The 12,590-nt window shown below is 42.1% G+C and overlaps 1 protein-coding gene across 1 annotated transcript; it reads left to right on the top strand.

Annotated features, from left to right (window-relative positions):
• The first annotated feature begins 3,004 nt into the window (after nucleotides 1–3,004).
• LOC108934766 (nodal homolog 2-A-like) lies at nucleotides 3,005–8,110 on the top strand. The gene is made up of 3 exons (XM_018752844.2): nucleotides 3,005–3,332; nucleotides 5,536–6,326; nucleotides 7,958–8,110. Exons 1-3 carry the CDS (start codon nucleotides 3,005–3,007, stop codon nucleotides 8,108–8,110), a joined length of 1,272 nt encoding a protein of 423 aa, XP_018608360.1.
• Nucleotides 8,111–12,590: the final 4,480 nt, after the last annotated feature.

The raw sequence follows: 12,590 nt of genomic DNA, 5'->3' as shown, positions 1-12,590 counted from the left end.
TGTTCAGATGCAACTTTGCAAACTTAAGCCATGCTGCCATATTCTTCTGAGAGAGAAGAGGCTTTCTCTTGGCAACCCTTCTGAACAAGCCATACTTGTGTGGTGTTTTTCTAATTGTATTGTCATGAGGCCTGTAGAGTCTGAGATGTAACTCTTGGCTTTTCTGCAATTTCTCTGAGCATTGCACAGTCTGACCTTGGGGTGAATTTGCTGGGACATCCCATCCTGGGAAGACTGGCAACTGTCTTGAATGTTTTCGAATAAGCTTCCTCATTGTAGAAGGATAGCATTTAAATTGTTTGGAAATGGCCTTTTAACCCTTCCCTGATTGTTGGGCAGTAATAATTGCTTCTCTAAGATCATTGCTGATGTCTTTCCTCCTTGGCATTGTATTACTGCACACCTGAATGCTCCAGATCAGCAAACTGCCAAAACTTCTGCTTTTATAGAGGTGGTCACACTTGCTGATGATCAGTTAATCAAGGGCATTTGATTAGCAGCACTTGGCTGCTGCTTACCCTCTTAATTCCTATGGAAGCAGTAAGGGTGTACTTAGTTTTTCACACAGGGCTTCTCCATTTTGGCTTTATTTTTGTTAAATAAATCATGACACGGTGTAATATGTCATGTGTTGTTGTTCATCTGAGGTTACATTTACCTAATTTTAAGACCTGCTAAGGACCAGATGATTTTTTTTTTTTATCATGCCCTGATATGTAAAACCATAGAATTCAAAGAGGGTGTACTTTCTTTTTCACATGACTGTAGTATCCGTTGTAAGTCACTTTGGAGAAAAGCGTCTGCTAAGTGAATAAATGTAAATGTTTCAAGGGTGTGTGCTCTTGCAAGGTTCTGCACCTTCTCAGTAGTGGCCTCCTAATTATACTAGATCTAAACGTTGTTCAGATGTGCTGGCCTCACCTCCAGGAGCTGCTTGTGGTGAGTGTGAAAGAAATGCACTAGAACAGTGCTGTGGTCACACCACCCCTGAGGAACACTGGTGTGCATTTGCTCCTTAGCCTGCCTACACAGCACCTTTGGGTTGCCTTGGATGTGACTCTTTGCCTGCTAGTGGCCAGAGGCTCTTCTGCAGGAAGAGGATCACATCCCACAAATATACATTCAGATTCTCGTTGGCGCCGTGTGCCAGGTGTCAAGCAGTGGTGAGTCCAAGAGGTGCTTACACAGGATACTGAAGGACTGCAAGATGACTGGTGATGTTCACAGATCTTATTGTTGTCCTGATGTGTTTGTTGTCGTACTGTTTTGTTTTCCTATTATTCTCGTTTGTTAATTATTTCCACAATCAAGCTTGAAGTTTCAGTCCAATGAATTTTTTTCTTCCCACCAGTATATTTATTTTTTCTGGAAGTGTGTTTTAAAAGTCAGGATCCTTGCCAATTCACTATGGATTCTCCAGCGTTCCTTCCCTGTCATTGTGGAGAAATAATCTTACAAGCTGTATTACAATATATAAAATAATAAAAGGAATCCTGATTAACTGAATATTTTATTTCAATACTTTATATAACTAAGTTTAAAGAGGCATGCCCAGGTTACATTTAACTGTTTTAGTTTTTATGTATTCATGTTACAATTAAAAATTTAACATTAAGACATTTGCATACAAATGCAAAATGTTTAGTGTTTCTGGAACTGCAACAGGATCCTTTTCGAAAAAACTTAAATTTACACTTAAATTTAGCAAATGCTTTTCTCTAAAGCGACGTACATCTCGTAGAAAAAAAAGATTATATTTGTCATTATTACTGTATTTAATCATTTTATAGTATTTAAATATTGCTCGAAAACTAATTTTAAATTTGCTAACTTCAATTTATACGACTTTACAAATAATGAAACCCAATTTATTTTTTGCACCCAATAAAACCTCTGATTCATTATTTTTCCTTAACTCAATTCTGTAAGGGAAAATCAACCGTTGTTTCAAATCGTTTTTCAGCAGAACGCAGGTTATGTTGAGGCAATTTATTTTCACCGTGTATTAATTTTTCGACGTGCCATTTGCACGATCTTGCGTTGTTTTAACATTTTAACAGCGACTAGGACTACTTTAGTCTAGAATAAATGCGCTTTTCTTTACTGAGTTGTGCGTCGCTTGGAGAAAAGACGAATAATTGTAAATGGGAGGTATTTTCCCTAAGTATTTAAGTGACTTATAATGGGAATTGATTAATTGCCTGAACTTTGATTACTTTAATTACATCATATACCAAAGTGAAGGGTCAGACAAAAAAAAAAAAACAACTGAATTTCGGGTTCTGAAGTCTTCACACGTTGTAAATGAAACTAAACATACACTTAAAATACGTTTAAGTTACTTTAAAATTTTAAAATCACGTCAGCTTTACTTAGACGGAAATGAGTAAGAATGATGAGGTTTCTTATCAATAACTAAAAGCCTGAGGTTAAGAATAACAAAATTAGGTTAAGTGTAAGAAATATAGCACGTTACTGTCAAGGAAACTTCACAACCTATTAAATGTATTTGAAAAGGAGACAGTATTTCCTTTAAGAATCGCGTTTTTTTTTTTTTTTTATAAGGCTGAAGTGATGCTGTGGAATTACCCAAGTTCACACAGAGCCATTTCCTTAAATCCTTCTTTTCGATCAATCAGTCATTCCTTCATTCATACCGTTCACATCTCGCGTCCTTGCAGCAATTTTCAAGTTGCGCTGTCTGGGAAACAAAGCTTGACGAACTGATGTGAAGACCAGCGATGCGACTGCCGACGTCTCTGCTCCCTCATGTTCCTACGAACATTTCCTTTTCCACTGGAGCTGCAGCGCGCGCCTCTTCTCGCGCTCTGGATATGAAAGGTGGGCCGGTTTGGCCGGACAGTGACCTTGACAGCCCCTCCGCCTCCTAAGGGCTCTATAAAGGACCCCCGGGGGCCACAGCATCAGTGTGGAGCGGCCAGGCAAGAAGAACAGCAGAGCACTCAACCTCCCGCAAACATACACACACCCCCGTTCTGCAGATATGGAGAGATTCGTCCTCACAGCCATCTGCTCGCTGCTCGCACCTTGGACCGGGTCCGCGGCATGGGGGCCAATCTCGATCACCACTCCGTTGGGTCTCACCGAGGTTCGCCAGGACTCCAACGACACCCTCCACCCGGGTTCTGGGTCCCTCGTACCCACCTTTGGATCCAGCAGTCTGGGGTTCGAGCCGAGCCCGTACCCGCTGTACATGCTGCATCTGTACCAGACGTCAGTGTCCTCGGGCTTCAGCTGGACACCGTTGGACAGCAAGCCCGACAGCGTGATCCTGCGGGGGTCCGACTCCGTCCTCAGCCTCGTGGCCAAGAGTAAGTGACCTTTTCAAACGAGTTAGCACGTCTGCGCTTCGTGTCCTTCACCTGGACATTGACTGGGTGACGTCTGGGACTCCTTTGCTCCCGCAATGAATGATGAGTAGCCGCCAGTTCCCTGGTTAAAGCTGCTCCCCTGTAACTTGCAGCGCGGGGGGTTCGAATCCCTGTTGTAGTGCCTTTGATCAAGACACTTACAGAGTAAGAAAATACATGGATGAAGACACTGTAAATAATTTTGGATTAAAGTGTCCGCTCATTCAAGGGTTGATACAGAACAGTTTCAAATGATGCTGTAGCCAAACAATAATCCATGCAAACATTCCTTTGTTGTAAAAACAAAACGCATCACAAAAGTGTCACTTGTGAAGTGACAGTAATGATGACATTCCCTACTGTCAATGCGCAATAAATGCAGTATGTGCCGTAGGTAGAGTATATTCATATATTTCTGCTGTCTACCGCTAATTGCCAGGGAAGTCGACTTCGAGAAACAAAAAAAGAAAAAGTTTTTTTTTTTTTTTTTTTCCTGACACTGTAAAACACCTCAGATTACGGAGCTACATAAAGGTTAATAATAACAACAATAATAATAATAATTTTCAGTGGGGGGCACGGTGGCGCAGCGGGTTTGACCGGTACCTGCCATGGGGTGGATCTGGGGTTCAAGTCCTGCTTGGGGTACCCTGCGGCGGACTGGCGTCCCGTCCTGGGTGTGTCCCTCCCTCCAGCTTCGCGCCCTGCGTTGCCGGCTTAGGCTCCGGTTTCCCGCGACCCCACTTGGACAAACGGTTATAGACACTGTATGTGTATTCAATTTAATTTATTTTTATAGACCATTCTTCTCAACGCAGTGACACAGTTAATACTGCTACTACTAATAATAATATCCATAATGGAAACATTTACGTATAGATAGAGGAATGACTATATCATATGTATAGAAGTGTATATGAAAGCGCTCAATGACATGTTTACTGTGATTGACGGTAACTGTACGTAGATTGTTGGGGACTGAGCAGACCCTACGGTTCTGCCCGTTCTGTTATCACTGCTGCACCTTATCGCTGTACAGTTTATCTGTACTCCTGTCGTCCTCCCCTTTTATCGGCGCAGCTCGCGCACTGTGTGTATTGCACTTTGAAGCGCTCTCCTGTCCAGCGCGAGCGTCGTGTGTGTATTGGCGGACTGACTCCCAGACGTCTGTTGCAAACGTAAGCAGCCTGGGGGGATCAATACACGCGGCTTTAACTCGCTGCCTTTGACTTTTGGTTCGTGGCTCAGCCCTGGCTGCTGGGTTGCCGGGTTGCCGGGCTGCCGTTCACCTCACACACTTTTGCTCCTTTGACACAACAGTCAGGTTTCGATTTCTTCCACCAGCAGGGATTGGGGTAACCTGCCAGGGCCCCAAATATGGCTCCACCAAATTGTGTGGTTAAAATCGAAAAATAAATCGTAATCTTGAGGTGGGAAAAAAAAGATTAGAACATTAGTAATTTTTGTAAATTTGTGATTTACGCCCTCTGTTCTCCTTGTGTTTTTCTTCCCTTATGTCCTTAATTTGTCATATTAGGCTGCTGCGAGGATTCACAGAGTAAGAATCTCATTGTACGGTGTAACAAACTGTTTACTGTACATATGACAAACTAGAATTTTCAAATTATTCTAAGAAAATGGATAATCTGCCACCTTATATACTGTATTTTGTGAACATTGTATGACACAACACTGCTCTGTGTCTTTGAAATGCTGCAGCTTTGCAGGTGACATTTTTTGTAAATAGAAATTATTAAACAAACTGCCACCTATTAAACAAACCGTCAGTCTATTGTACACAGGAAATATGAGGCCTATGTATGTACTTGTCCCCGGAAAATGTTTGGTTTTTAGTCTGCCTTCACTTGTTAATGAATAAATCTGTGTTCTATGCATATCTAATGTTGTAACAGGTGTTACACACACACTTTCTGAACCGCTTGTCCCATACGGGGTTGCGGGGAGCCGGAGCCTAACCCAGAAACTCAGGGCATAAGGAGACACACCCAGGACGGGACGCCGGTCTGTCGCAAGGCACCCCAAGCAGGACTCGAACCCCAGACCCACCGGAGAGCAGGACCCAGTCCAACCTGCTGTGCTGCCACACCTCCCTAATTGTCTGCTCTTGTATATGATCTTAGCTCTGTGTTTCTTTTCTCTCCAGGTTGCTATCAGGTTGGTGACAACTGGACCGTTACTTTTGACATGTCCTCCATTTCTGCCAGTGACAATATTCAGCTGTCGGAGTTGCGTTTCCGTCTGCCCACCTTCAGCACCTCCAGTCATGTCACTGTGAATATCTACCACTCACGCATGCAGACCTGTGCCCTAGGTGCCCAGCTATGCCCTGAGGAGCACCTACACCTGGGCAGCTTTGACACTGCACCCAACAGCACCTCTTCCGTTTGGAAGGTGTTCAACATAACAACTCTACTCAAGCACTGGCTGAATAAGAGCAAGGCCGAACCCATGCACGTGGAAGCCATTGAGGACTATGAGCAGATGATAAACGAAGAGGATGAGGTTGTGGTTAATGTGGAGGAGGCTCCTTACCACAGGGTCCAGCACCCCACAATTGAGCGAGTCATGTTGGTGGTGTTCTACAAGCATATCCAGGAGCAGGATGGCCAGCGCATACCAACCCTAATTCGCACCGCAGAGCACTCGAAGTATGTCCGCATGAATCGGCAGAACTCGCAAGACCATCGGCAGAAGCGGGACTTGATAGACAGTGAAAAAATGCGGACATTGGGCAGCATGCTGGTGACCTGGCCCCCTGCAGAGACCATCCAACGGCCACGATGTCGCAGGGTGGATATGTGGGTAGACTTTGAAGAAATTGGTTGGAAAGAGTGGATTGTGTACCCCAAGCGGTACAATGCATTCCGTTGTGAGGGGGAGTGTTCCAGCCCCCTGGACGAGTCTTTCAAGCCCACCAATCATGCTTACATGCAGGTATGCAAACACCTTCTCCTTCTACACCTTTCCTTTCCATTCTATTCAGAAAATCTTTAGCAAAATGTTTTATTTTTGCCTGCAACCCAGATAATGTTACAAAAGTTGGGACTGGAAGTCTGTTTGTAACTTGATTTATCTGAAAGTCTAACTAGTTCATCAAGATCAATAAGAGCTTAATAAACTAAACATTCCCTGTCCCTGGCACTTTGATACGTTTATTCTAAGAATGTGAGGGGATACAAGTTTACTTGCAGGTATTTAGCTAGGAATTCTGGGCCTATTGAAAGAGTCAGTGCTCTGGGCTCCTCCCCCTTTTAAATAAAATAAATTACAGGCATACCATACTAGCCCTCCTGGTATCAGTGCCTCTTGAAAATGAAAATGATTACCCTTCTTCGCTGTCCGCCATGGTCTCTTCCACTTTAATACCTTTTTGTCACAGCATCTCTGAATGAAGCATAAAAATTAACCTCTAAGAATACGTTTTGTTATATTTTTATACTGAAATTGACAAAACAATGCAACAAAAAAAATTATGTAGCATCGGCAATGGGAGTGGTAGCGCTCCCATAATGCAGTACTGCTGCTGTGAATGCAAATAGTTTTTGAGCAACCATTGTGAGGAGTTATGGGGAAATAGTGACTCCATAGTGACTGTGTTATTCTGTTATTCAAGAACTTTTGGCCGGATGTGTGTGAGTGCTGCTATCTAATGATGCAGAGGCGCAATAAAGCTAGTGTTTTGACAGTTCTGTCTTCTGAGCAGTCTTTCTGTAACCAACAGCACAATCCAGGTGAATTCTAACAATATTTCTAGGCAACCTAAATAAATTTCATATAGTGTACTCACACATCATTTGAAACTGCTTGTCCCATGCGGGGTTGCGGGAAGCCGGAGCCTAACCCACCAGCACAGGGTGTAGGGGGATGCACCCAGGAGGGGACGCCAGTCTGTTGCAAGGCATCCCAAGTGGGACTTGAACCCTAGACCCACCAGAGAGCAGGACCCAGTCAAACCTGCTGTGCCACCGCACCACCCCTGTATAGTGTACTGTTGTGCTTTATTATGATTAATTTTAGAGACATTTGCCAAAGTTAGCCGAGGTTTTCAGGATGTGCTGGGAATGATGATAATTTTCCCCGTAAGAAATAATAGGAAATGGGGTCCCACTATCCTCCTTTTCATTATCTACCCCATTTTCAGGAATGAATTAAGGCCAATAGCACAGTGTGCCTGTAATTACTACTGGAATTTTTATGGCCCTTCTACAGGTGTGGGCCCTTAAAATCGTAACCATTATTCACTCGACTAGCAACAACCATGGAATAGTGTTGAGTCAACCTTTTGAGTGCTACTCAATCACCTGTGGTTTGTTGTAACCTTTCGACGTTTAATGTATGTGGATGTATTTGCAGTTTTTCTGTGTACTGTTTGTCTTCATGTTGCTATGATCTAGTGCTGTTCCAGTGTTAATAAAAAAAAAAAAAAAAAAAAAAAAAAAAAAATCTTAGTACTTCAACTGATGTGGTTTCTAAGGGGCATGGGATTCTGCCACTTGTCATGTGTCATATTAACACTGCTATGGTGTTGAAGTTTGGCTCATTTGCTCTTTGTTCTCCTTTGACAGAGTATGCTGAGGCTGTACCATCCAGACCGCGTGCCTTGTCCGTCCTGTGTGCCCACTCGCCTCAGCTCCCTCTCCATGCTGTACTACGAGAGCGGAAACGTGGTTCTGCGCCACCATGAAGACATGATTGTGGAGGAGTGTGGCTGCCACTGATGGCTACTCTCCTAGTCAAGCGGGCACTACTTGGTGCTCAGACTCCTGCAAGGAGGCCCAATAAGAGACACATTTTTTCACTTTTGAAAATGATATTCAGGAGTATACCAATATTATTTGGTACACTGGCACTCTTGTGTCATGCAAAATATTTTTTCTCCCGATGTGCTGGGGAAATGCATGTCATCCAGACTTGTTCTGATAGTCAACTTTTGACTATAATGGCTCTTTTTATTGGTTCCGAAGTTTTTACTGCCTTTGGTCCTTTTAATAATTTGTAATGTTTATTTATACATTTCATGTAATCAATTATTTAAAAAACTAATTTTTTGAGACATATATTACATTTAGAGAGTTGCCTTTTCACTGTTCTAGTGAAATACAATACTTTTATGGTACAATTTCTTCAGTATTACTTGAATTTCATAAACAGATAATGTGCAACTACGTTGTATTTACAGAGTACGTCTGAACCAATTTAACTTCTTTTAAATGCAGTTATGAAGTGCTAGAAAAGTTAGCCTGTATTTTGAATTTCAAAATGTAATAAAATATATTTTTATTTAAAAAAAATTGTAAAATGTAATAAAGAAAAATACTATTTTGCTTTCAACTGTGTGCACTAATGTAAGTGCATATACAACAGTGACATCTGTGTATTTTTTTTCTGATTCCATTTTCAGTTCAGTCAATTTTTCTAGAGCTCTCTTCTCACTAGAGTAACAAAGAATGCTGAACAAGGCTGTTGTGAATAACAGAGTATTACAGGTATAACAGATGCAGACAGTGTAGTGGACAGAACTACTGCCTTTGGATCTGTAGGTTTTAATCCAACCTACTGCTGTATACTACCACTGAGCAAGGTAATTACCCTAAATCACAGTGAAATAGTTAAAAATGACACAATTGTATAAATGGGTAAATAATTCTAGGTAGCTTATCATCATAAGAGACAAATGTTGGTTAAAGGAATGAATGTAAATAAAAAGTAAGCCAGCTGGCTGCGGAGGAGAGGAATACAAAAAGCTTCAAATTTACAAAGAAAGGGAAAAAAACTTCTGGGTGTCCAAGCATCAGTGGCTGACCACCCTTTTCTTAGGCAATATGAGGACAAAGGACCTGTGTGGATACATCTAAAACAGGAAGAACCAGTCAAGACAGTTATAGACAAGAGGTTAAAAATTAGATGTCCAGGCTCAGGGTTGCTGATCCTGTCTGTTGTGTTATGCAGTTGTTGGCTTTCAGCAGTGAAGTATATCAAACATTCTGCACAGTTGTTCCCCCCACACTACCACAGTGTACCAGTAAAAGACAAAATAATGGGGATAGCGACTACTGAACATACTGAACACGTGCAAAGTTTTTATGCTGGTAAGCAGCAAAAGCTCAGAAAGTACACACACACACACATTTTCTGAACCGCCTGTCCCATATGGGGTCGCAGGGAGCCGGAGCCCAACCCGGCAACTCAGGGCGTAAGGCTGGAGGGGGAGAAGATGCACCCAGGATGGGACACCAGTCCGTCGCAAGGCACCCCAAGTGGGACTCGAACCCCGGACCAACCGGAGAGCAGGACCCGGTCCAACCCACTGCGCCCCCCTAGCTCAGAAAGCATAAATCAGAAATAACTTTAGCAAGTGTGCAAAAGAGAAAAGTTAAGTTTTAAGAGTGGATTGAAAGGCAGAGACTGATCAGTATTCCTGATACTACCAGGCAAATCAGATTTCTACAGTTTAGGTGCTTTGTAGCTAAAGGTATACCCTCCAGTATAGTTGATACTTTAAAATATCCAGTATCTAACAATCGTAGACAATGTTCAGGAATGTAAGGATTAATAACATCACTAACTGGAGAGAGACCATTAAATACCTTGCACATTACGAGGATTATTTCATAATTTGCTCTAAATTTAACCGGAAGTCAGTTTAGCCACTTTAAGAACCAGCCTTATGTGGTGATGTTTCCTAGTTCCAGTGACAATTCTAGCAGCAGCATTTTGAATTAACTGCAGGTAGTCAAATACAGACAGCCTGTTAATATATCATTACAGGGGTCAATTTTGCTCAAGATAAAGGCTTGGACCAGCTTTTCTGAGTTTGTCATTTTACCTATATTTCTCATATGGAGGAAGTAAAACCTAGGTAATACAGCAACACGAAAGCCAAATGATAGATTAGGTTTGAATAACACACCCATGCTTCTAACACGATCAAGTAATTAAAATTTATTCTTTGAAAAAGAAAAGAAAAATTACTTTATGTGTCACAGAAACCTCACCCACCATGAGTAGTCATAGGTCATCCATTGTGTGTAGAACCATTCAGTTGTTATAACAACTAGCTATAGACAAAACAGGGGAGGGCATTTAAGGTTTAATGGAAGCATTAAGCTGATTATCATCACCATAACAGTCAAAGCTCATATTATTTTTTATAATAATATTCCCTATTACAAGTTTACCGTATAATACGAGAACAGTAATAGACCCAACACTGAAGCTTGAGGAACATCATAGCTGACTTTAGATAAGAAAGAAAGCACACTATTGTCAGATTTCTGTACAAAATTCTGACCATCTGAAAAGTACAAACAGAACCACTGAAGATCAATGCTTAATATTTCAACCAGATATTCAAGCCTACTAAATAAAATATGGCGGTCAATAGTCTGAAATGCTGCACTTAAGTCCAACAACATTAAAAGCTGAGGTATTTCTCACATCATTTTCAATTAAAATATCATTTACAACATGGGTTAATGCTGTACCAGGATGGAAGTCAGGTTGTGTAATTGCATAATTATGTCATTAAGACTGAGCACTTCAGTTAGATTTAGGGGCTCATTTTCCAGTTTTATATCTAGAGCTATACCCCTGAGAAAGGCATTTTGAATCTGAATTTCCCCAAGCTAAACTCTACAATATAAAATTTTACAGAACACTTCACAGCAAAGCATTTTTATACTCCTAACTAAGCAGTATGAAGTCTATACCTGGAATATAAACCTTTTCAACTCTTCTTCCATGTGGCAGTAACTGGACATTGTGTGGCAAAATGTTTACAGCCTCTGAGCAGCCGTCTGTGAAGAACTATTTACCACCCTCTCAATTGGCCGTCTGCTTTATAGTGTTATTCAAATTATGGGACGTCATCTGCGTCCTCGCAAAATGTGCAGTCGCGCAATTTCCTACACCAGGAGCGTTTTAGGTTCTGTGTACAAAGACTAAGTCACAATTGCACAGTGAAGACAGAGGAAGAGGGACGGGAAGGTGTGGCAAAGGAGGGGGACCGAACGAAAGTGCTGCTGTCTGTTTTGAGCGGGGATGGGCTTGTGTCAGGAAGCAGCAGTGTAGGAGAGGTGCTGAGGTCTCTAACTGTGGGACAAGAGGGCCAAGATGAGGTAACGACAAGATACTAAGAGGCTACTGGGTGCAAGCAACAGGGCCTCTTCAAAGCTGAGTAAAATGGAGTAAAAACATCCTTTCGACACCTTCCAAACCACAACTTCCTATACTTACAGGACACTTACAGGACAGGGTACACTGCACAGAAGCATCCTCCGAAGAGCGTGACATTCATTTTTAACTCCTGAGTACCTTAGTGAATGGTCAAGTGATTTACACAGTTTTATACTACATATTTTCCTAATTGGTATTCTTTCCAGCTTTAAACTTCCCGAAAAGTTATGAATAAACAATTAATCAGAACACCTGATCTTTAAAAGTACTGTAGTGATCAGAGCTGCCGTCTTTTCAGTCAAAGGACTTGAAAGAACCAAGTCTGAATCCTACTTCTGGCTGTAATGCCCCTGAGCAAATTACTTACCCTGAAATGCTCCAGTGAAAATTACCCAGCTGGGTAAATAATTTTTAAATAAATTGCTTTGAAGAACACACACATTTTCTGAACCACTCCTCCCATACGGGGTCACAGGGAACCGGAGCCTAACCTGGCAACTCAGGGCGTAAGGCCCGAGGGGAGGGAACACACCCAGGACAGGATGCCAGTCCACTGCAAGGCACCGCAAGGCACCCCAAGCAGGACTTGAACCCCAGACCCACCAGAGAGGAGGACCCGGTCCAACCCACTGCGCCACCGCACCCCCTTCCAGTGTCAGCTAAATAAACAAATAATAAATAAATAAAAGTCAGCTAAAACTTGATCAACACATGATAGATGTATGTGTTAAAGGTTTCTGTGGTTAAAATTATTATATGAAAACACAGAATCACTGATCCCCTACTCTTATCAATCTACACCTCTTGCCTTGGCCCTGTTATTGCTTCTCACAGATTCTCCAACTACTGCTAAGCTGATGATACCCAGCTCTTCCTCTCCTTTCCCCCTAGAGTTACAGACATTTCCTTGCACATCGCTGCTTGCTTCTCAGAAATCTCTGCCTGGATGTCTGTTTTCCACCTACAACTCAACCTCTCAAAAACAGAGATTCTCACCTCCCAGCTGGTCTGTTCTCCTGTTGA

The sequence above is a fragment of the Scleropages formosus genome, chromosome 1 (assembly GCF_900964775.1).
Source record: "Scleropages formosus chromosome 1, fSclFor1.1, whole genome shotgun sequence".
NCBI classification, from domain to species: Eukaryota; Metazoa; Chordata; class Actinopteri; order Osteoglossiformes; family Osteoglossidae; genus Scleropages; species Scleropages formosus.
The sequence above is the reverse complement of the archived record's forward strand: the minus strand, read 5'-3'. Positions and strand labels throughout refer to the sequence as shown.

Coding starts and splice junctions, on each gene's coding strand:
- LOC108934766 (XM_018752844.2), top strand. CDS start 3,005: ATGGAGAGATTCGTCCTCACAGCCATCTGCTCGCTGCTCGCACCTTGG. Junction 3,333..5,535: donor CCTCAGCCTCGTGGCCAAGA/GTAAGTGACCTT, acceptor TTTTCTCTCCAG/GTTGCTATCAGGTTGGTGAC. Junction 6,327..7,957: donor CCAATCATGCTTACATGCAG/GTATGCAAACAC, acceptor CTCCTTTGACAG/AGTATGCTGAGGCTGTACCA.